The sequence below is a fragment of the Lactuca saligna genome, chromosome 4, assembly GCF_052625555.1.
Source record: "Lactuca saligna cultivar CGN05327 chromosome 4, ASM5262555v1, whole genome shotgun sequence".
NCBI classification, from domain to species: domain Eukaryota; kingdom Viridiplantae; phylum Streptophyta; class Magnoliopsida; order Asterales; family Asteraceae; genus Lactuca; species Lactuca saligna.
The window spans coordinates 28,752,862-28,776,707 of NC_136420.1; the positions used below are offsets into that span (position 1 = coordinate 28,752,862).

General features: G+C 32.5%; 1 protein-coding gene and 1 pseudogene across 43 annotated transcripts; both read right to left on the reverse strand.

Moving 5' to 3' along the window:
- Positions 1 to 1,119: 1,119 nt before the first annotated feature.
- LOC145041450 (pentatricopeptide repeat-containing protein At4g14170-like) lies at positions 1,120 to 3,367 on the reverse strand (annotated as a pseudogene).
- Positions 3,368 to 5,120: 1,753 nt separating this feature from the next.
- LOC145041451 (uncharacterized) lies at positions 5,121 to 22,857 on the reverse strand. Of its 43 annotated transcripts, XR_013680202.1 has the most exons (46): positions 22,581 to 22,857; positions 21,801 to 21,819; positions 21,640 to 21,700; positions 21,371 to 21,446; positions 21,182 to 21,210; positions 21,013 to 21,108; positions 19,955 to 20,934; positions 19,766 to 19,876; positions 19,598 to 19,675; positions 19,423 to 19,516; positions 19,267 to 19,346; positions 18,747 to 18,853; positions 18,576 to 18,649; positions 18,404 to 18,489; positions 17,537 to 17,620; positions 16,819 to 16,945; positions 15,976 to 16,108; positions 15,678 to 15,764; positions 14,521 to 14,563; positions 14,212 to 14,271; positions 14,019 to 14,121; positions 13,666 to 13,908; positions 13,032 to 13,102; positions 12,529 to 12,943; positions 12,295 to 12,403; positions 11,853 to 11,926; positions 11,563 to 11,689; positions 11,358 to 11,467; positions 11,176 to 11,268; positions 10,747 to 10,808; positions 10,543 to 10,588; positions 9,771 to 10,410; positions 9,604 to 9,700; positions 9,433 to 9,502; positions 9,297 to 9,349; positions 8,991 to 9,052; positions 8,180 to 8,380; positions 7,130 to 8,102; positions 6,904 to 7,051; positions 6,627 to 6,659; positions 6,326 to 6,391; positions 6,087 to 6,242; positions 5,948 to 6,016; positions 5,689 to 5,870; positions 5,515 to 5,601; positions 5,121 to 5,315 (listed from the first exon to the last, which is right to left on the reverse strand). XR_013680202.1 is itself a non-coding variant. In XM_078989520.1 (45 exons), exons 24-27 carry the CDS (start codon positions 12,373 to 12,375, stop codon positions 11,441 to 11,443), a joined length of 309 nt encoding a protein of 102 aa, XP_078845646.1. In that variant the 5' UTR covers positions 12,376 to 12,403; positions 12,529 to 12,598; positions 12,830 to 12,943; positions 13,032 to 13,102; positions 13,666 to 13,908; positions 14,019 to 14,121; positions 14,212 to 14,271; positions 14,521 to 14,563; positions 15,678 to 15,764; positions 15,976 to 16,108; positions 16,819 to 18,489; positions 18,576 to 18,649; positions 18,747 to 18,853; positions 19,267 to 19,346; positions 19,423 to 19,516; positions 19,598 to 19,675; positions 19,766 to 19,876; positions 19,955 to 20,934; positions 21,013 to 21,108; positions 21,182 to 21,210; positions 21,371 to 21,446; positions 21,640 to 21,700; positions 21,801 to 21,819; positions 22,581 to 22,857; the 3' UTR covers positions 5,121 to 5,315; positions 5,515 to 5,601; positions 5,689 to 5,870; positions 5,948 to 6,016; positions 6,087 to 6,242; positions 6,326 to 6,391; positions 6,627 to 6,659; positions 6,904 to 7,051; positions 7,130 to 8,102; positions 8,180 to 8,380; positions 8,991 to 9,052; positions 9,297 to 9,349; positions 9,433 to 9,502; positions 9,604 to 9,700; positions 9,771 to 10,410; positions 10,543 to 10,588; positions 10,747 to 10,808; positions 11,176 to 11,268; positions 11,358 to 11,440. The 43 variants fall into 43 exon arrangements, 5 of the variants coding, with proteins under 5 accessions (XP_078845646.1, XP_078845644.1, XP_078845645.1 ...); XR_013680194.1 differs by having other exon boundaries at positions 16,819 to 18,489; positions 19,955 to 20,779; positions 20,877 to 20,934; XR_013680209.1 differs by lacking the exon at positions 17,537 to 17,620.
- Between the last annotated feature and the right edge of the window lie 989 nt (positions 22,858 to 23,846).

Here is a 23,846-nt window from a genome sequence, read left to right on the forward strand (position 1 = left end):
ACGAAATCTTTGTTTCATCCTCAACTTGGTTTAATCTCTATTCGATTCATTATCTAGGCATGTAATAAACAAACAAGTTTTGGTTTGTGAAGATCTAATTTTGACTATCTGAAACCTAATTTTGACAATTACGATGTACAAGTTTCTTTTATCTACCATTTGAAGGAAAATCATTATTCATACAAGAAGAAAAGATAGAGCAGAAGCGAAACAAACAACAAACCATTAATGACTGCTGATGTGCAGGAGAGAGAGGAATAGAGTTGGTGTCAATAGACACAGACAATTCGATGAGATGATTGAGGCGATTGAGAAATTTTAATGGTGATGGAGAAAGAACAAATGTTTTTATGGTCGAGAGAATGCCTTTTCTAGGTCGAACATGGCAGCAACTTGCAGCTTGTACACCACACTCCGCTCACCTGCACCACTGTCAACAGTGGTGAGAAAATACACACTCCCACTCAGACTCGTTGAATCCATCGATAGTGAGTCTCACAGAGTTGATTTCTTCACCTAGGGCTTGGAACACATCTGAGAAGGTTTTTAGATGATGACAAAGATGGAAGCAAATTTGATTTCATCATTGAAGAATTGCAGAATTTTTGTTGACATCGAGAATCAGAGTGGGTTTTGGGGGAGAAGCCACCATTAAAACATTATTTGTTAGCGAGGTGAATTGTGGGGGAGGGTGAGATGAAGGTGATGATTCGGAAGAGAGAGACCTTATTATTTTTATAATTATTAAAATAAATAAATTAGTATTAGATTTAAAAGGAAATGAAAGAAAATCAAAAAATAAATACCTCAAGAGTATTACAGTCATTTCACTATTTAGAGGGATAAAAAACGCAACGAAACTAGCTCAAAAAGACCACTAATTCAAAAAATCGATGTTTGGGTTAAAACCCCAAAAAAATGCATAGCACGGGGACCATTTTTGCAATTTTGTCTATATTTTCTGCATACCAAGTAATATGTGATCAAACGACTCAACGGGGTTTGTTGCTTATGCTACTTAAATAAATTGGTATATTACGAATCATAAGGCAATAGATAAAACATTTATAACGAATGACAAGTAGATAAAGTATCTGGAATAGACATACTTTTCTGCATGGCTTAACAAGCATCTGGTGCTCATATACAACATGTGGATTTACTTGTGTTAAAATTTCCTTCGCAGTCTCGGGAAACACAAATGTGGCAAATCTAAACATTTGCTGCTTCAAAACATCAATAAATTTTATCTTATTCTTGAATATATGATAATCAAAATCACACATTCACACCAATTTAGCTAAAGTAAGTTGAAAACCCACTTCTTTAAATGTATTATCATCTTGAAATGTCAAGTAAATTTGCCATGAGCTTGAACTTGTATTCTTGAACCCAATTATCGATTTAAATTCATCTTTGTTGCCACCTCCAAAGAACAATCTTCAAAATCCACGACCAAGGTCCACTCAAAATGAAATCGAGATGATGAGATTTGTAGATCCGTATGTCAAAGAAACCGATAGTGGGGGTTGGTTTCTTGCTGCTGTGAAGATGGAGACAATAGTTGTATAGAGAAGTTGGTGGGTCGATGTAGTTGTACTTTGAGACTTTTCGACCCGAATCTATCTTTTTAGAAGCTTATCGAAGTTGAATTCTATTTTCATTCCGAACTGTTACCGAACCAGATGAGCTTGAGCTACAGCTAGCAACTGGTCCAGGTCGTAAGGGGGAAACAGGTGAACCCAAATTGAGTTCATGAAATCCGGGTTTGTTGGTATTACCGACGTCGAATGTAACATATTTTTTTACTATAGCAGTTGTTGTAGATGATAATTCGGTGGGTAGATGTGGAGTTTTGATTAAGAAGGAAGAGATGAAGAAGATGAAGTGTTCATCTTGGGTATATATATATATATATATATATATAGAGAGAGAGAGAGAGAGAGAGAGAGAGAGAGAGAATGTTATGGCATTTTCTTGAAATAATACCACCCTTTTTCTACAATGCCATTGTGACTAAAACCTGACAAAACTCCAACAAATGTTATGGCATCAGGTCTTAGACCATGACTCACCATACGAAGGAAAAGAGATTCTGAAAGATGGGCAAGACCATGCATTCCATACCCACATATGATTGATGTCCACGCGATGAGATCTTTTTTTGGCATTTCTTCAAACACATGATGGGCTTCTTCTATGCTACCACATCCAGCGTACATGTTAATCAGAGCTGAACCTAATTGTACGTTCACCACCATTTGGGTCCTTATTATTTGCTCATGCACCCATCTTCCCTGTTGTAAAGCACCCAAAGAGGCATATGATTGAAGTACCCTAACCATGGTAATGGTATCTGATGGGATCCCCAACTTCTTCATTTCATTAAAGAGTGATAAGGCATCATCGAACTTCTCATCCAGTACAAACGCAGCCAACAGGGCGTTACAGCTTGCGGTTTTCTTCACTAGCATTTCATCGAACAGTTGGCGTGCGGAACTTAAATTGCCGCACTTCCCATAGACGTCAATAAGAGCGGTGATAACAAACTCGTTATACTCGCAACCGAACCACAAAACATCTGTATGAACCCTCCGACAATCTTTAACCGACTTCAACCCAACGCAAGCGGGCAGCACAAATGTAAACGTGAAGGCGTTCGGTTTGTATCCACTTCAAACCATCTCATAATAAAGATCGATTGACTCTCTGTAACGACCTTTCCTTGCATAACATTTGATCCTCTCATTTCAAAGAAACAAAGGTGGGTTCTTGATGATGCTGACAACAAATCTTTCTCCAATATGCAGGCAACCAAATTTGGGGTAAGCATGAGCTAGACGTGTCAACAGGAATACGTTCCGGGAAAAGTGAGTCTTGAGAATCTCAGCGTGAAGTTTATGAAGTTGATCAACAGAGGCACGGGTTTGGAGGGTAGAGATGTAGAAATTAAGCCCCTTTGGTGGTGTCGTGGAGACCGCTTTAGGTGCAGACAATTCTTGTGAAGCCGCGGAAGCATATTGGGAAATCTGACGAGTTCTTAAGCGGATCGGCTTCAGGAGTAGCATACACTTGATGTAACTCGAAAGCATCAGCACATTTGTTCTCTATAACAAGCCTTGTATTATTTACGCTGCATTGATATACAAATGGCACCCATAAACTACTTAAAACTAATCGTCCCTCTCCTTTGTTCAAAATTGTATATTTAACTTGGAACATTTGCAAGTGGGTGTTCGTTTCTAAAACTAGCTTATTAGTTTTTTAAAAAAAACTAATCTTCTGCTTCTATCTTAATAAAAGAATCATTATGGACACTCTACAAACCATTTTTCATCAAAATGAAATTCCAACTATACCCTTCTATATTCTAAATATCCCTATTATGATAAAATAAACCATTATTGACACGTGTCATTTCCTAAGCTAAGAAATTTTGTAAGTGCAATACCTAATAACCAGTCTGAATCCTCATTAAGGAAAACGTTATGGAACCATGAAATGAGTACCAAAATTTCAAAAAAATGTTCTTCTTTTGAAGAATCTTTTCTGGGATTGTTAGGATATAATTATGCTCCTTGCACGTATGACAGATAATTTTTAAGAAAAGTGATGAATTTTGTTGGGGGTAATTTATGATACCTGAACATGGAAATGGAAGAGATGAATGTAAAATGGTCATTATCATAAATTTAACATACGGGCTGCTAAGCTTGAGAACAAGAGACCAAACATAGTATTATCAAACAATGAAATGAGAGTGTTCAAAAAGACACTATTTTTAAGGATTTAGTGTTCAGCTATGCTCCTTCAACATATTCGGAAAGAGAGAAATTTTGTTGAAATTTCATCATGCTCCTTGAAAATGAAAAAGAAAGAGACGAAGACAAGGACATGTTGTTTAACATCTAGGGGATGACCCAGGTACAAAAAGCAATTGAGAAACCATAAAATAAGGACCAAATTTGCAAAAATATTCCATAGCTCTTGGACCTAAACCAGCAACCTGACTATAGAAGTAAAGAGTAGTAGATCACAAAAGAATGTAACATACCAGATGATAAGACACAAATCCAGAAAATATAAGACATTTTAATCTAGGTAGCACATTATCAGTGCAACACTTCTTGATAAAAAAAATATATATTTATGTGCCTCATATCAGGAACAATACACAATCTGATATAAGTTTTTTTTTTTTTTCCAAAATTCAGTTGGACTTAAAAGTAAAGATTCAAGAACCATGATGGAAATCCATAGAGGAAAAAGGCGGCCTAAAAACTAATGAATCAATCCGTCAGAATTCATGTTTTCTTTGCAATTAAAAAAAAACAGAATCAAACGAATTTCGTTCCTATGGTATTTTTTCCATTTTAATATACTCCCTCCGTCCCAAATTAATTGTCCACTTTTGACTTTGAAATCTTTTTTCTTCAACTTTGACTTTAAATATTTTTATTTGTGTTATATATTACTTGATAAAGCTTATAACAATGAAAAGAAATTTAAAATACAATCCATTCATATATTATTTTGCATCAAGTATTATCATTTGAGGTCAAAGTTGAAGAATAAAGACTTCAAAAGTCAAATGTGGAAAATTAATTTGGAACGGAGGTAATATGTAATTATCATAAAGGAACTGTACTATTTGTCTTAGTTTAAATTATAAAATTGCATTTTGTACTGTTTAAAATTGTTAATTGCTACCAAAAGAATTTGATCAAACTTCTTTCAGCTTCTCCTTGATCTGCTTTAACAAATGAAGAATCTCAAGTGTCTGCACATTTAACAAATCAGAACATTAGAATAATAAACAGATATGAACATGTATAAGGGAAAATTAGAAAGTCGTCCCTATAGGTGGCTGCGACGACATGTTGTCCCTATAGCTCTTTGTCGCTATAGCCCCGTCGCAATAGATCTTTTTTGGCGTCGCTATATATATCGTCACCATAGGTACCTTTTAGAGACGAGATGTTGTCGTTGTTGGATCCTGGTTGTCATCTATATAGCAACAAAATGTCGTCTCCATAGATATTATACAGAATTTACATTCAACTCCTATTTTTGGTATATTTTTCTACTTTTCTCAATCACAAAAGAGTAAAAACACTAAATTTAACTAAAAACTCTAAAATATCATACAATAATATCAAAACATTTGAATATCTTATACAATTGCTTACCAAAACATACAAAATAATTTTGAATTGTTTAAGAGTTCATACAATTTGATACGCACACTAGTCTCTCAAAGTATCCAAAGGGTGTGGTGTGTTCAAGAAAACTTAATTGCATAACCACATCCACACCTGAAACATACAAACCAAGTACAAATTAAGCATATATAATAAACTCTTTCTATCAGATTATACTTTCCAATGACCATGAAATGCAAACCAGGTACACATGTATAGAAAAATGATTTATGAAACTGAAACTCCAAGTTTCAAACAACAAATAGATGACATTATGTATAGAAAATTGATTCATTTAAACGTGGTAGTTTACCTTGCTGAACTTGTTAAGTACATACATGCTCTTTTATAATTTTTGTTGTCCACATGCTTCAAAAGTAGACCCAAATACCCTCTCAACCTGTGTTGCACGCACATGACATGAGTTATAACCTGTGTTAAAATTCCTTTCTTGTAAATAGAATACAATGAGTTATCTGCAATTTACCTCTTTTATTAGAGTATGAGTGTGCTGAATAATGTCTAAGCCCTTCTTTTATTAGTGTTGCTGCTTAACTTTTAGGCAACCCTCTACCCCTACCTCCCCCTCCACCTCCACCTGGACCTAATCCAACCCCCTTTATGAGGAATCCCAGGATCCTCCCCTTCCCATTGTATATACACCTGTATCTGCATCAAGTATCAATTATCAAACAATATTTTTAAACATTTTATTTAGGACCTAGATTTTTACTTCCTACACTTACCTCTGCAAGATAAACCCACTCCCATGTCTCATTAGCTGTACTAATATCATAAACTGGTGCATGTCGACCCTAAAAGCCATATCAAGATATTTTTTTAGCATAAAATTTGGAGGTGGAGCTGCAAGCAAGATCAAATTACCTCAATGAGGTTGTAATCTGTTATAACAGAGTCATAAAAATTGTTGTCATCAGGCCATCTGGTTCTCACTTTTCTTCCAATCAATGGGGAGAATGCTGATGTTTCAGCAGACTCATTTGCAAGTTGCACCCTCCCACTTGGCCTTGATGGAGGTTACTGCATTTTAAGGAAAGATCCTCATGTGAAAAGTTGTTGCCAAAAGAAAGGAAAAGATGAAGAAAAGAATCAGAGTCTTATACCTTCATGTGAAAAAGCAACAATTTGTTCCAAAATTCTATCAAATCATCTACTGATGCCTACTCAGTCTGAATTGCACAAAAAAGTCGAAATCAAGATTAGTGAAACAATTACACTTTGGAGTGGCATGCTTATCAACTCATATGAGAAGGCACTCGATTTATCCTATTTAGTAGTTCTTACTAATGATCAAAATATAAAAAAAAAATATGAAGATAATGATGCAAGCAATATCCCCAGTTAAATTCCTACATAAATGAAAGCAGGGACATTGGACATTTGTTTTCTTACTTATGTATGTACCTTTTGGTACATGAACACCCTAGCCCTACCTCCCTGCAAAGAAAATAAAAAGCATCCAAATTTTTCTATAAGCAAAAACGAACAAAATGCTCAATTAAAAATTTCTTGTGCTAAATTCATCCAGCTTAACTTTCTCTTCTAGTGAAATGTAACTTATCATAAGTTGTACATACAATAAATCCACAGGAATTCGGCTCACTTTGTTTAGATCACAAAGTCATTGAGACTTGTAAAAACAAAGATGAGATTTAACAATAATATTTCGCCTACAACCTACCTGGATTTTTGGTATGGTGTCAGATAACCTTCAGAAATAAGCCTTTTGAAAATACAATAACCTTGCTTCCGCCAAAGAAAACGTACAGAGCAATATTGAAAACAAATCTGTATTGAATTTGAGTTTGTTCGTCGTCATCATCGTTAACCTATATCCCAATTACAGTTTCAAACACATAATTGCTAACATACACCACAATTACAGTTTCAAACAGAGACTTACTAACCTGGTAGCCGGATTAGGGCTTGTATTCGATAGAATTGGTAAACGGATGTGAAAAGGAAGGCGATAGTCAGAATCGTCGATGTTGAAACAAATTGTAGTTGTTGAGCCGATGGTGGCTTTCGACAATTAGCATGAGAATCTACAGAGAGAGGATGAAGATTCGCATGGACTGGGAGGTGAGGAAGTCACCAAAGAAGATAATGGTCGAAATTAGGGAGGGGAGAATCTCCGATCTTAAATGAGAGAGACATAGACAGATAATTGAGTGTGTGTGAATGAAACGAAGAAGACTGTCTGCTGATTTAAGGCATAGAAAGTTGTGGGGACGACAAGTCGTCCCTATAATCTTCCCCAAATCGCGCCTTTTTTTACCCGCTTTACATGTTCAGACCGCTGTAGTAGCAAACGCCAAAAAAAATATATTCTAAACTCTATGGAGACGATATGTCATCTCTGTAGGGCGTCTATAACGACGACACTTGTCGTCTCTGTACATCTCGTCTCTATAGTTCCTTATTCTTGTAGTGATATTAAAGAAAAAAAATATATTAAATACTAATATGTCAAGTGTGTGTTAATATGTTAGATTTCAAAGGTATAATTCCATAAGAAATAGCATCATGTTAAAACTGAGAGTACAATCTTAATAGAAAATAAGTGAAGGTATAATGCTAATCAAGTTTAGCCTTCAAATTAACAGGAAAATAAACAACTTCTTAATAGGTTGGAGTTTGAAAGTATAATAATATAAGTAGTTAGGTTTTCAAAAAAAAAAATCTTAATGGTAAAGAAATTAGAATTACATGGTCTTACTAGAAATAAGAAATTAAAACAATGTCTTAATATGGTTGATTTTAAAAATGAAATCCATACTTAATATAACTGATTTGGTTTGGTTTGGTTTGGTTTGGTTTAGATAAAAAGTAACGATAATAAAAAGATTGTTTAAGCATCATAGCCGAATGAAGAGGTTCCTGCAAAAAATTGAAGTTTTTTTAAACAAAATTCTTGTATAAAATATTTCTATTAACAAAAGAGAATTGTTTATTACCTCTTTCCATCACCCACTTGTTTTTAACTTTTCAACCCACCACAAACCACACCATTTCCCGAAGTAATAAATAAGCACATAATTTAGGAAAATGAGGGATATTTTTGGAAATACACAAACAGGGTCATAGGATCATAGCTACCTGCATATCGCTTCCATGCTTTGTCAGATAGTAATCAGTGGATAGAAGATGGTAATTTCCTAACATGAAGGCATAATTAACCTTATTTGTTGCCATTATTCAAAACAAATTAATATTTTTAATATGAAAATCAACAAAGAAAACATTACAAGACTAAATTTAAATCAATGAAGCTTCATTCACTTAAACATTTTATTGAGTGAGATTCAATTCTGTGGAAACATGGAACTTCCAATAAGAGAAATGAAGAATTTGACAGTTTATTTATTACTCACTAACACACGAGAACTATAATTACTCAAAGCCTGTTAAAAACTAGAAAATTGATTGTTAATGAATAGCTATGGTGTCTTAATATGAAAAATAAAATAAATATAAAGTATAATGTTATAACTGGTAACCATGGTTAAACAAGTTTAGATTCTAAAGTAGAATGTATTAAAACTACATTGTCTTAAAAGGGTGGATTTTGAAACTATAATTTTACGATTTGGAGTATAATTTTGCAGGCAATTGGTTAGATTTTGATAGTAAACTAGATGGAATCAAGCGTGCCTATTGGCGCTGATTCAGAAATTTTTTCTTTCTTTTAACTTGTAAATGTAGTGCTGAAATATAGCATTATATTGATAAACAGTTAACATACATAGGTTTTTGGAGATGTCTTACATATGGAATCACGAAACAAAATACTTTGAAGACAGCAAAATATCAAAAGATGAAACAAAATACTGCAACACAGCAAAATATCAAAAGGTTATAAGACAAAGAAACATATTAGATATATGGATGTTTGTCTTCGGGAAGGTTTTTTATATCTTTTTTGATTTTCTTGATCAGCAGCAAGTATTAACTTCAAAAAGTAAAGGATGTAAAAGCTATTTGAAAAAAATAGATATTTCCTGAATAAACTTATAAAAGTACATTGCTATTTTTCTAACATTAACGCTTAAAAATAAATCAAGATCAGCAAACCTGGATAGGCAACTGAGAAAAGTGTCCAAGAACAGCAAACATAGCTTCCGACCCTGGAAATAAAAGTAACAAAAAATGAAAATTTTATATTTATACAAAATAAGACCAATGTTGTATTTATATAAAAAACGCTTACCTGTGATGCATAATAAGATGCCCCGTTAAAAAAATTTCCAACATCCGGTTTGGGTTTGTTTTTGAGGTATCTATACATGTGAACCGGAGATAATGCCTTATAAATGTGAGTTTTCCAATGAAGAATATTGTGTAACGTAATTGAAATGATGCATAAGAGCAATAATACGACCATAGGAGCAAATAAGAACAAACATGTCGATGGTCTGGATTTCTTCTTAACTCCACTTCAACACTCTTTTGTTGATATAGACTCCATTAACTGCTCTCTAAAAAAGACTTATCCATGTAAATCATGAATATAATGATAAAAAAAAAAATTAAACTATAATTTATTACCTTGGTGTAATATCATCATCTTCGTAAAAGTATAAGTATGTAACAAAAATTTGACACCTTTCCAACATATTCTCCTTGCTATGCGGAAGAGAGTTACATCTTAATCTGTCACTTTTTTTTACCTAAAATTATAACTTATATTTCATGTGTATTGTTCCTGGGCCAAAATTTCAACAAATGGTAGTAGCAATATAATGATATGCAAAATTACCTTTTTTATATTCTATTTAAAATTTTATGCATATGTTCTTATCAAACAATTCCATGATATGATCACCACATTATTTTGGCAATTTAGCATATAAAATAGCCCAAAACAGAGAACATCAAACCGAAGTCAAGTAATTTGAGTCTTGATCCTTCAGATTTAACTTCAACATTTCCAAGTGAAATAATATTTTCCATCAAATGAAGATGAAAATGAATCAAATTAATTGGGATAAACACTGCAAATTACAAGGTGAAAGTAACGACTGTGTTTATTAGATACTAAGAAATCATAAAAAGAAAAGAAGCATATCATTTGTACGACTAAATATTATAATAAAATGATGATACCTCCTCAGCCTCAACTAAAGATGAAGCTTTTCTCATAAGTTCTCTTGATAATTGTGCTGGATCTACATCCTTTTCAGCCGACCTACCACCAGAAGGATCATGAATTGAAAATCAAACAACTATATTTAGTTTAGGCCAATGTTTATTATTCACAAACTTATAGATGTGAGACTTAAAAATGCTTAATATGACAAAGGAGGGAAGCAATTAATACCCAGAAACACAATCTCACTTTTTTTTGGTGTTAAAGCTGACAAGTGCTGTAAAATAAGATAGAATACATTAACTCATGAGAGGGACATGAGCTTTAACATTACCATCCGTTAAAAAAAAAAAAAAAAAAAAAAAAAAAAAAAAAAAAAAAAACTCACAAGAGGAGCATAATTAACTGTTAGAAAAACAGATGAACAAAACTCACTTTAAATAATTTCTTATTATCATGGGCAGCTCAATCTAGCCACCAACATCAGTAACTTTTTCCTGCATTAAAAAATAATTGAAAAAATCACGATTATGAAACAAAAATTAAGGTAGACAGATTATCTTACACCTACAACCACATAAAGTAATTAAGGATGTGATGAGATCCCATAAAATGCAAATGCAAAGATAAACATCATAAGAATAAGACAATTCTACAAAACCCTAAAAAACACAAAATACCGTTGCTAGTCAGCCGAATACTAACAAATTTTAAGAACAATGTTTGCAAAACCAACCAATTAACACAAGAAAGACCTTATATATCAATACATGAAACATAAGTTAACCAAAAAGAATAAATCAGTTTTCTTTTTTTTTCATTTTTTTTTATCTCTTGATAAAGTGATCTGAATGGAAAATGTACCTTTAAGCTGATTGTTCAGGCTTTAAACTTGGATAATTTCACCATCATCTCTTCCTTGAGATTTCTGAACTAATAAATTCAAGATAGCAAAACCTATACATACAATACCATTAAAGAAATCATGAGATAACACAAACTCATTAAGAAAACTGGAGTAAAATATGCAAAATTTTCTAGTGAACCTAAAGAAGTGGTAGCATAAAGAGGCAGATCGAGATCTGTGCCATCATTGACCTATATTAATAACAATAACCCGTAACTTCAATCAATGAGCGAAGATCTGTGGTAAATCCTTCAAAACCAAAAAAAAAAAAAAAAAAAAATCAGTGTAAACTGTAAAGAAAGATAAATAGGAACTTGAAAACTTAAGGATCTTAGTGGCACTACCTGGATGAAGAGCTTCATTGTCAAAAAAACAAAAATGCCTCTTAGAGGTAATTCAAGTGGCTTCCGTAGAACCAACAAATGGAACATTGTCACCACAGACAACCATAAACCCCCCATTTGGACCGAGCTTCATGTTATGAACAGAAAAAATAAAAAATAAAATAAAAACAATATTATAGATCTTATATAAATCGTCATAGAGCTTTTACAGGCAAAATCAGAAGGAAAAAAGAAGAAAATCAGGAACCTTTCAATAAAATTGGGAACCAAAATCCAAATCAAAGCAATACCCAAAATTGACGTATGGTGTAGTGGAATGGAATTGACTGAGTTTGATGATCGATGGTCCTAGATTCATAGCAGCCTGCAAAATAAAAATTAGTTAATAACTTTTAAAAAAAAAAAAGGGAAATTACACAAAAACCGCTATATTTTGAGCAAATTTGTGGTTTAATTTTTTATACTTCATGTTTTTTTCCAAACAAACTATAAGAGTTTCAAACAGTTTTCCTTTTTAACCTTTTTTATTATATCATAAGGATATAAATTTCATGGATAAAGGCAACAAAAGCGGTCAAGTAACTAAGAACAGACCGTGCTCCAATTCAGGTTCAAGAAACAATTATATACAAACTAAGCGAAATCCTTTCCCAGAAAGTGAATATCAAACCATGTGATATAAGATCAATGAAGCAATTAAGTATAAATAAATAAGTCAAAGGACCAACTTACCCTCCAGCTATACTTATATACGAGATATGCTCTACCTCCAGCCGTTGCTAACCTCAAGAAAATAATCCATATGGCACCCATGAGAATTTACCTTTGCCAACTGTCTTACCTGCCATCATTTATAATAAATAAATAAATAAATAGTCAAATAAAAAAAAAAAAATAGAAAACATATTAATGCAAGTATCATGGTATCTCATATAAGCAAGATCACCGGTACAACTACTCTCATACCTTCCTCATGTATGCTTCCAACTGCATTCTAGACATTTACACGCTTTCTACTCTTTACATTCATTAACATCTGTGTTCAATAACTCATCTTATTTACCAAATTACCTTTCTAAAACCCTTCCATCAATTTAAAAAAATTATTTACCTTCACGATTTTTAACACCATCAGCTTTAAATACTGAAGGAAGGGCACATTTTCCATTTTCATTATCATCTTATAAACCTTACATTAGAATGAAATTACAAGATGACAAAGTCTTGGAAGGTTGGACCTCCTCAAGTCTGTCAGGTCACACTTTACCTTGTGTTACCTGAAAACCTCAGCCACTTGCACAAAAATATGTTAAATTGATGAGTTTAGTATCGTGTTTATTAAACAGCTTCTTCTTGGCAGTGAGAACATCATTCGCATCCCCTGTTTTCATTAGTATTGAAAAACAACCTAGAGTGAGACAATAAAGTTGAAAGAAATGCTATAATTGGAAACCCAATCACGTATATACCTGGTTGAGGTGTACCATCGCCACCGAAGGTGATGAAGCCCCATCCATCGTTGCAATTCCAGTTAGAAGACCTGTAACGGAAAAAGGGCAGCAAGTAAAAAAATTCAGATGGAAAAGTAATACAGATCAGTGAAGTGTAAAATCAGGGCTCGGATTGGTCATGATTTAGGACTCAGATTTGGTTATGGTTAGAAATTCAGAGAAAGCTAAGAAAATGGAAAAATGCCGCGTAGCGACGTCGCTAAAGGAGACTTTATCGGTCTGTTCGGTTCTCCACAAAGGCAACCACCGGCACCGATATTACTTCTCTGTCCTTCAGCGTCTCGAACGTGATGTCTGGTTGGATTCTTCTCCATGGGATAAAGATAATAAATGGTAATGGTAAGTGATTGGATGCGAGAGGCGGTGGCGGTAGCAACACATTATTGGATGGGAGAGGCCGTGGGTGAGTGACGAAGCCTCAATCTGTGTTGAGTCAGGCATTTCATCAAACACCTGGGCTGCTCAACTAAAGAATTATCCATGAAGAGGAAAATTAGAATTAAATAGGTAGTTTTTGGAGGCGATAACAACCCAATAAAACATGATAGTAGATTTTTGAAGTGATAACACCCAAATAAAACATGATATACACCTGATGTAGTTGAGAAAACGCCGTCAGGGAGGAAAAGTCACGGTCTTTGTCTCACGAGACATCGGTGGAAGGCGTACACATCAACAGGAATTACAGGCGTGGCAGGCCGCCTGTTTGCGCTTCAAGATGGATGAGGTTCGAGGAGCCGACGTTGTATTGGAGAAAGGGGTGGTGAAGATGTTGTCGTGACCGGTGGTTTGCTTCCGGTGGCAAAAGTCGACAGAATATTGTGGATATGTATACCTACAGGCGTGAAGAAGTGGAAGAAACGATGGTGATTTGACTGATTCAACCATATGGTGAACAAACGAAATTGGAAGAAACTGAAATAATGAGGAGTAGTAGAAGTCAACCTCACCGTTCGATTGGAATGCAACAATGGAATAGAGCGGAGGAGTTATCAAGCGAAGATACCCGATAAGCATGAGGAATAGTAGTCAACGGCGGTGGAGAGTCCTATTGGAGGAGAAGGGCGGCACAATCAAAACAGAAGAAAGGATAAGAATCGGAAAACATATGGCCGTGAAGAAGGAGAAAGAGAAGTACCTCGTGTCTAAATAAGAAAGTGAAAACTTCCGTGTCAAAAATGAGAAAGCAGAAAGTCTCCTGTTCATCATCCTTTTAAGGATTAATAGTATATATAATGGCATCCAAAACCAAACATGTTTAGTTTTTCAAAGTACATTGACCTGATAGTAAAAATAATAAAATTACAATGTCTTCATATCATAGGTTAGATTATGAAAGTATAATATTTTAATATAAGATTTTATAGCTTAGCATCTAAATAAAATTCAACTACAACATACAAACGTATGAGACAATATATATATAAAGTAGGGTTTGGTTATTTACCTTGGCACAGTATATGGTCATTTAGCTTTTTCTCCAGCTTTTCCTATCAAATAACCACAAATTAGAAATTAAATACATAAATAAAGCTTTACTTACAATCATTAGAAATTTATATAACATGGGGAATATCAATCTATGTGTTGATAAGTGTGGCAGGCAGATCATGTGACCTTAATAATAAGATTAGAATGGAGTAAAAATATTAATAGACAAATCAATACATGATTGAACCTCACAAACAAACCAACTACAACTACAATATGTCAAACCTAACACATTCAGACCAAATGACTAATCCAAGATTTTAACCATAGTTATTTTGCTAGTAAGATGCAAATCAATGAAACAGAAACAAAGAAAAAACATTAACTGCAATTTTTTTCTTCAATAATAATGGTATCTTTACTTAAATAATTATTAATTTCTTAATCTGAAAAAGTTGAAAGTAGAATACTACAATAGAAAAAAAAATGAAACTAGGATACATAAAACACAAAGAAAGGAAAGTAAGTTGTCTTTTATTTTGTTAAATAATAATCTCCGCCAGATACCATAGCATAGGAGATGAAAACCCTTGTTCTACCACTAACTACCACAACAACAAAATCTGTAACTACGGTTAATGAAATGTAAAGGCCAGAGGGTTTACATTAAGTGTGTATATATGAATATGAAATCTACGGTTGATTAAAAAAAAAACAAACCATGTAACAGCAAAAATGTACATTGATTTAGGCAAAATTAATCCTATATGCATGAAACGTATGTATCAAATCCTAACCTTCTTGACTGTTTTTGAAAACATAATCCCCAAAATTAGAGTTTCTTCAAGTTAGCGATTGTTGTTTTTGGATGAAAAGCTATAAATACATTGCTCTTATCAGTAAATATTAAATAAAAATTATCTATTAAATACTAGTAGTAAAACAAAATTATCTATTAAAATATTAACAAAAGTTGCAATAACAAGATCATCAGAAAGGATGAGATGAAATCCAAACTTTCTTAATATAATTGGTTTGGCTAAAAAGGTAACAGCAATAAGATCCTTGTTCAAGCATCACAGCTAAACGAAAAGGTTCCTTAAAGAATTTAAGTTTTTTCACAAAATTCTCATATTTTTATTTTTAATCACAAAAACAGAATTGAATTATTACCTTAAACACCAGCACCCTCTTTATATTCTCCACTTGTTTCTAACATTTTAACCCACCAAAGACCACACCATGTGGCATTACCCTTCCCTGATGTTTAAATTTGCCAAAAGAAAGTACACTTTTTAAATAAATATTTTTTTTACTAAATAACAAATATAAATTGTAAAGAATTACCAAGCATTTTTTAAATAAATAAGCACATCATTTCCTGAGGATAATAAATAAGCACAAGCTTTTGGAACAGAAGGGTATTTCTGGAAATACAAAAACAAGGTCATAGACTCATAGTTATAGCTACCTGTACAACTGAAGTAGTAACTGTATCAAGTATCTTCTAAGTTCCATTCGCAAGAGAGAGATCTTGGAAGCTCCCATGAAGACAAAGTTCTTTTGAAGAGGATCTTGAAAATACATTTGTGTCTTATGATGACCTGAAACAATAACAACAATAATTTTTAAATATATCAGATATCAGATGAAACTTTTTTTTTAAGGAAAGAGAAGATTTTTGTTGGGGTGTTATTTATGCTGCTTGAACATGGAAATGAGAGAGATGAAGAAGACAAGGGCAAAATGGTTCATGTTGAAATATTTAATATCTGTGTTGTTAAAGTTGAAAACTCATGGACCAAAAACTGTTATGGAATCATGAAATGAGTACCAAAATTTCAAAAAATATTCTTTTTTAGAGAGACTTTTCAGGGATTATTAGGAGATAGTTATGCTCCTTAAACATGCAAATGCAAGAGATGAAGAAGACATTGGCAAAATGGGCTGCTAAAGTTGAGAAACAGAGACAAAACACAATATTATCAAACAATGAAATGAGTAGCATATTTACAAAAAGATACTATTTTTAAAGATTATATGCTCTGTTATATAATCGTGTAACTCAGTAGGTTGAACTCAGTTCTGCCATGTCATTCAACAATTTCAAGTTGCGGACCTTCACCAATGAAAATATAGCAAGTCAGTATAAAAGAAAGAGCAGTTTTGTCATGAACTTAGATTTCTTTGGCAAGGTACAAAACCAACATGGATTAGCATACAAATGATATACATGCCTTGGCATAAATCATCCATGTGCATCTTTAAAAAAATGCAGATAAATTATTAAGTACTTGTTTTGTACACAATCCACCTTAAAAAATAATAAACTGTTTAACATTGACCAACTTAATTGCACTTGGCATATGATGTTTTCTCAAAATCGTCAGAGGCTATGTAATCTCCCAGTGCCAATTCGAAAATGTTCTTCTTGAAATACCCTTGTCCACCAAAAAAAAATCAAAAATACCCTGTTAGCATTTCTTCAAGTTAAAGATTGTTGTTTTTGGATGAAAAACGATAAATACATTGCTATTATTAAGTAAATAATAATGCATTTTGTACATATCGGTAAAAGAGGGCAGAGTACGTTTTTATTTCCCAGAATTTTCCTTCAAAAACTTTAGCATACATTTTGAGACTTGTTGTTATCATAGTTCATACGACCCCAACTTTTATAATTTTCAGAAAGGGAAAATTTATGTTGGCCTTTAAACATGATCTGATCACATGCAAAGCCATGAGAGATTATACTTGGATCCCTTCCAGATGATCTGTCATTCACTTAACTATTTTTTTATTTCACAGTTTTATAAGAAACCCTCCCTCGAAATGCTTCTCTTTAATGAAACAAACCAACCATGATTGCTTCTTCCATTCCAAAATCAAGAAAAGGTTGTAATACAAGAACAACAAATTCTACATTATAAGGCAGTAAAATAAAACAAATTCTACATTATAAAGTCAAAGTACTTGGCATCAAAGCAATCAATCAGGTTTAAAGAATTGGATTAACTTAAGGCAGCAACAACCTTGTTGTTGGGGTTGACTATGTTACGATCCCACATGCAGATAGATTTTTCATTCGTAGTCTTCCATTAAACAATCACTACCCTCTAGTAAGTCAGTGAAGCACAAAATCATTAAAGCATCATAAGCAACTAATTTGTCAACTGCTACTATATATAACAAGGAATGAAATGAGGTTTATGTAACAGAAAGATAATTAATTATCAAGGAAAGTATAACAAATATCATTTTGGAGATGCTATTAGGTTTTCCCAGATATGTGATCAGGAACTTGATGCAATCCAAGGATTCATGATATTCAATACAACCCAAACAGTGAAACCCTAAATAATCTAAAATTGAGTTAAAAATAGAACAAAATTATTTTCAAAATAAAAGAGGGGGAGGACATGTGGTGGACAAAAATGCAGGAAACACAGGGAACAAAACATTTCGAACAGAAGGGAAAGAAGGTTTGATGACCTCTTGAAATCAAAGGAAATTGTTAATTCTGAGGGAAATTTGGTGTTGACAAAGAGATGCTTAAGGTGTGTTTGGTTGTCAAAAATTCAGATGAAAATGAAATTTATTGAAAACACATTTGGTTGATCTAGTTTTCAAAAGATACAGAAAAAAGTGAAAACTTTTAGTTTGTCTAAATTTCTAAAATAGAGGATGAAAACTCAACCGGTTTAAACCAAATGCGTTTTCTAAAATTTTCATTGAAACATATTCCACAACCTTAACCTTTGTCGACCACCAAGAGGATTAAAGAATTAAAACCCCCCACTGCATTCATAACATTACAGTAACATCCACACAGACACACACACATGTAACTGAGCATCAATGATTTGAGAAAATACATAAATTTATCATTTATACCCCACCCATCATATGCTTTGTTATATAATCATGTAACTCAATTGGTTGAACTCAGTTCTGCTATGTCATCCAACAATTTCAAGTTGTTGACCTACACGAATGAAAACCCACAAAAACCATGTGATAATGGAGTCTTGTGTGTGTGTGTGTGTGTGTTTGAGAGAGAGAGAGAGAGACCAGTGGAAAACTCCCCTGCTGTTTGGTTTTGTTGCACCATTGACTTAGGCGGTAGAGGTGATGTGGTGTTGCACCTATTTTATTTTTCAAAGAAATCAATCAAACTATTAATTAAACAATGAAAAAAGAGTAGTTAGTTTAGCTACATTTGTTAAATCATGAAAAAATTACCTCGTGTCTATCAGAGTATGTATTTATTCATCAACTTCTTCAGCTGGATGTTGTGCATAATCTTAAAAAGCATCAGGAAGTTGGTTATGTTGAATAAATCATTGGACCTTGGAAAATTATACAAGTCTATTAATAAATAGGCTGAATGTGAAATCCACCATTTTACCGATTAAAGTATCACACCATCATAAACCAGATAGATATATTTACTATTATTATTCCTTAATTTGCTTGCCAACAGAATATATATATATATATATATATATATATATATATATATATATATATATATATATATATATCATACCATACATAAAACATTGACCAAACACAATTGCACTTGGCATATGATGTGTTCTCAAAAAATTGAAGTTTTTCTTGAAATACCCTTCAAGTTAATGATTGTTGTTTTCGGATGAAAAGCTACAAATACATTGCTCTTATGAGTAAATATTGAAGAAAACTATCTATTAAAATATAAACAAAAATTGCAATAGAAAGAATGAGATGAAATCCATACTATCTTAATATAATTGGTTTGGCTAAAAGCTAACAGCAATAAGATCCTTGTTCAAGCATCACAGCTGAACAAAAATGTTTCTGCAAAAAAAAATTAAAGTTTTTCACAAAATTCTCATTTTTATATTTTTATTCACAAAAGAGAATTGATTGTTACCTTAAACACCAGCACCCTCTTTATATTCACCACTTGTTTCTAACATTTCAACCCACCAAATACCACACCATGTGGCATTTCCCTTCCATGATGTCTAAATTTGCCAAAAGAAAGTACACTTTTTAAATAAATAAATTTTTTTACTAAGTAACAAATAAAAATTGTAAAGAATTACCAAGCATACTAAATAAGTGCTGAAGGACTTTTCCATGCAATATTCAGAATCTTTTTAAGAAAATAAGCACATCCTTTCCTAAAGATAATAAATAAGCAAAAGTTTTAGAAACAGAGGGATATTTCTGGAAATACACAAATAGGGTCGTAGACTCATAGCTATAGCTACCTGTACACCTGTATGTTGTTTCCATGCTTTGTCAGCTTGTAATCAATGGATTGAAGGAAGTAATTTGATAAAGCAAAGGTATTTGAGATTCAATGGAACTAATAAATGTACCTTTAAACATTAACAAAAAAACTAAATAAGAACATAAAAAGCATCACGTCTTTTATGGTGTTAAGAGTAAAAACATACATGTTAACACTTTGATTCTCGGGGGCATCTTCATTTCCTTTTCTAAACCGCAAGTTTTGTAATTGGTTTCTAAAGCCTTTTCTTGTTGCAGAGTAATGAATAAAATTTCTCAAAGGGATTGGAATTAAGAATATCAATTAATCTCAGAGTAATGTAAGGTAACTTGTGGTTTGCATAATACTTTTATAATGAATGGAATTTGTCAAAACAAATTTGAATATTTCATGTGTATGGTTGAATAAAAATGGAAAGGATTTTGATTCATTTCATGTGTTGTTTTGTTTTTGGTTTGAAAATTATTCAAAAGAATTGAAGTGAAAATTATGTTAAATGACCAAAACACCCTTTAGTGACTTTTTTTTTTTATAAAATAATAGATATTTAATGGAAAAGAATTTACTCATAAGATAGCTAGCAAAAATTAATTATATAAACATCAAACATACTCAAATTTCATAAACATTAAAAGAAAAGGAATATGCCATTAAAAATGAAGATAGATAACTAATTAATAATATAACAATTGATTATAAATATCTGCATTTTAGAGTTGTATATTAGGATAAATAGGGGTGAGAATAAAGAAGAAGGTGTAAGATTCAAAAAACAACATTTGAATGTAAGGACAAATTTAGTCTTTTTAATGAAGAAATAAATAAAGGAATTCCAATTCTTCCCTAGGAATGATAAAATCTGTTGAATACAGATTTTGGTGGAGTTTAATGGAATCCAATTCCATCCATTTTGTCAACCAAGTGTGTAACTTAAGGAATCTTCCATTTGATATCCTTCAGATTTCTATGGAACCCTTGAACCACAGACGCCCTAATTAAGTTGCTCTTAGGATTAAAAAAGAAAAGGTAGGAAAGAAAAAAAACATGCTGATATATAAAATTGTTTTTTTTTTCAGAAAGAACCTTACCCACATCCTCTTTGTTGAGCAAAAAGCCAAGATGCTGACCAGAAGAAGCATTAGACATCTGTGAAAAAATCCATGTCATTCAAGTTTCACTTTATGAAAAGATGGAAACAAATTGTATCACATAAAATGCACTAACATTCAATTCCCATGGATTTAGTTCATGATCAGAAGCAGGGGTAACTGATTCATGTTAAAAAGATCCACAAACCTGTTAAAGAAGCAACCAAAAGGCCTGCATATTCATTATAATTAAAGCCATGTAATTTAAATGGGAGAATGAGCAACAATGCACTTTAAAAGCTTACATGTAATAGATGATCAAAGGCTTCATCGTCTGCAAAGGATACATTGAGTAATGAGTATAAATTCTTTATAGAAAAATTGGAACCATGTTGATACAAAATCAAGTTGAAAAGAAGCTGCAGGGGCAAGTAACTAAAAATAATTTTAAAATGATAACATTTAAACTCTTAGAACTATATGTAAAAACTTACAGATGGGTATAGTTTCTAATTTTATTTATATTGGTGATGGATGGCTCTAAGTACAAGTCTGAATCCTCATTGTTTCCTGCATCATCAGTAATAACCTTTTTTAACTGCTCTTTTGTCAGCTACTTGAATGAGAAAACACTACTAGAAGGTTTTAAATCAAACAACTAACACTACCTGGTTAAATTGGCTAGTAAACAATTACTTAATAGGAAAGCATAGTAACAAGTGATGAATGTTGTGAACATGTAAACATATACATTTATTTATACCTCAACATTTGGTTGTCCATCATCCAATGCATACAACATTAGCAATTTGAACTTCTGTAGCCTGTAAACGATATGGAAAGGCTTTTTCATTATTACCCTATTAGATATTTTGGATGTATATTAATATTAAGTAATCAGCAAAGTACAGTATAGTTTCTTACCTTGACTTCTCCAATTATCCTATCAAATAACCACAAATTAGTATCTGAAATACATATGGAAGCTTTACAATCTTCAAAAAGTCATGTAACATGGGGAATCCAACTATACTTTGACAAATGTGGCAGATTATGTGACCCTAATAATAACCCGTGACAGCAATGTTGTTTTGTTGTTAAGCAATATCAAAATAAGATTAGAATCGAGTAAAATTGTTAACAAACAATCAAAACAAGATTTAACCTCATAGAACAAACCAACAAACTATAATATGGTAAACCTAATACACTCAATGACTCAAACCATGAAAGAGTTTGACCAGAGTTATTTTATTACTAAAGTGCAAATCAACAGAAGAGAAACAAGAAACAAAATAATCATTATGTGATTAAATCTTCCACAAAAAGAGATTTGAGTAAAACATCGTGATCTAATAAAATTGGTTATTCATAAGAACACATTCTGAAACAAGCGTACCAGATACGCTAAATCAGATTTTACAGTGAAAAAAAAATCAATAAAAAGATAGAGAAGAAAACCTTTATGAAACGGCCAACAAAACTACAGGAAAACTATGTAGTTTCCTTCTGTTTTTAACTCGCAATACAACTTGTGTACTTAGAAAACTAGAGTATGCTTCGATTTTTCTCGTATCCATACATACAGAGGAGATTACAACATCTTAAATACAGAAAACCCTAGAGAACTAAAATAAGAGGGAAAAAGAATGAAAAGTTATAGATAACTCCATAGGATTACCGACATGGTTATGAGCGTCCTACCAAGGGTGGGGGTGCTTGTGTCTCCGGTGAGCTGAATTACAGAGATCGCGACGAGTCGTCTCCGACGGTGTTTGGAGAACGAAGCGGGATGAGTGAAGTCAAGAAGGAAGAATGGAGAAGGTAATGTTTTATGCTCCAATACACCGACCTAAACCTTTTGGCTTCCCAATTCCAACTCCAACGGTCATTTATAAAACCAATTCCAAAATTAAAACCTTTCTAACCTACACGTCTCCGGATCGTGAGTTTTGTAACCTGCGGTTTGTTTCCCCCCAACTTCATGTTTCCCCCCAACTTCATATGTATTCCAAACAATTACATAAATGGTCCCTTGAATATTATAACTTTAACTCTCAATTTATCTTATATTTTATAGTAGACAACTTTTCACAAATAGTGTTTATGGTTTTCATTTTTATTCCTAAAATGATCTTTATAAATTTTTTTTTTTTGTGAATGATCCTTTTTAAGCAAACCTTTCATACCAATGGTCCTTTGAGTTTTAAATTTGTCCTATTAGTGGTCTTTAATTCTTTATGATTAACTCTATTAAAATTTTCTAGTTAAACCTATATGAAATTACTTTTTTGCCCTCAAGTTTTTTAATTTTAATTATTTTTTGTTATTTAAAAAAGAAATGGGCCCACCACTTCCTTTTTTTCTTATTTATTCGTCCATCTACATGCTTCTAGTTCGTGAATTGTTCCTACCCATCGTATCATTCTCATCTCTCTCCCCTTCCTCTTGATAAGCCAGACATTATGTGTATTTCCTTTGGTTCCATTGCAATATCACTATGTTTTTTAAAAAGTTGTACAGTTATATTGAATGCAAGGATAATACATGCTTTAACTAGTAATTGTCTTGTTGCTCGTGATGGTAGAGATTTATTATAACTCATTGCAATTGAGATCTAAAAAAGTAGTACTTGTAGGAGGGTAATCTAGATTCATAATGATAAATATGTCAAAATGTACTTGTATAAAAAATCATACAAAGAAATACATAAATTGTCATGTTACATATGATGTTTCATATAAATATATGCTAGATGTTTAAATGTTGATACATATCTTGGATGAAGAAAGAACAAAAGGAAATTTTGAGAACTTGGTATTCAAATATGATGGTATAAGTTTATCTAGTTAAAAGAATGATGGATTAAACTGATTTTAATCAACCAAATTTATAGCACAAAAATATGGGTTTTCATCATAAGACTTGGGAACAACCGACAGTAATGACATATTTTACTTATGCGATTGA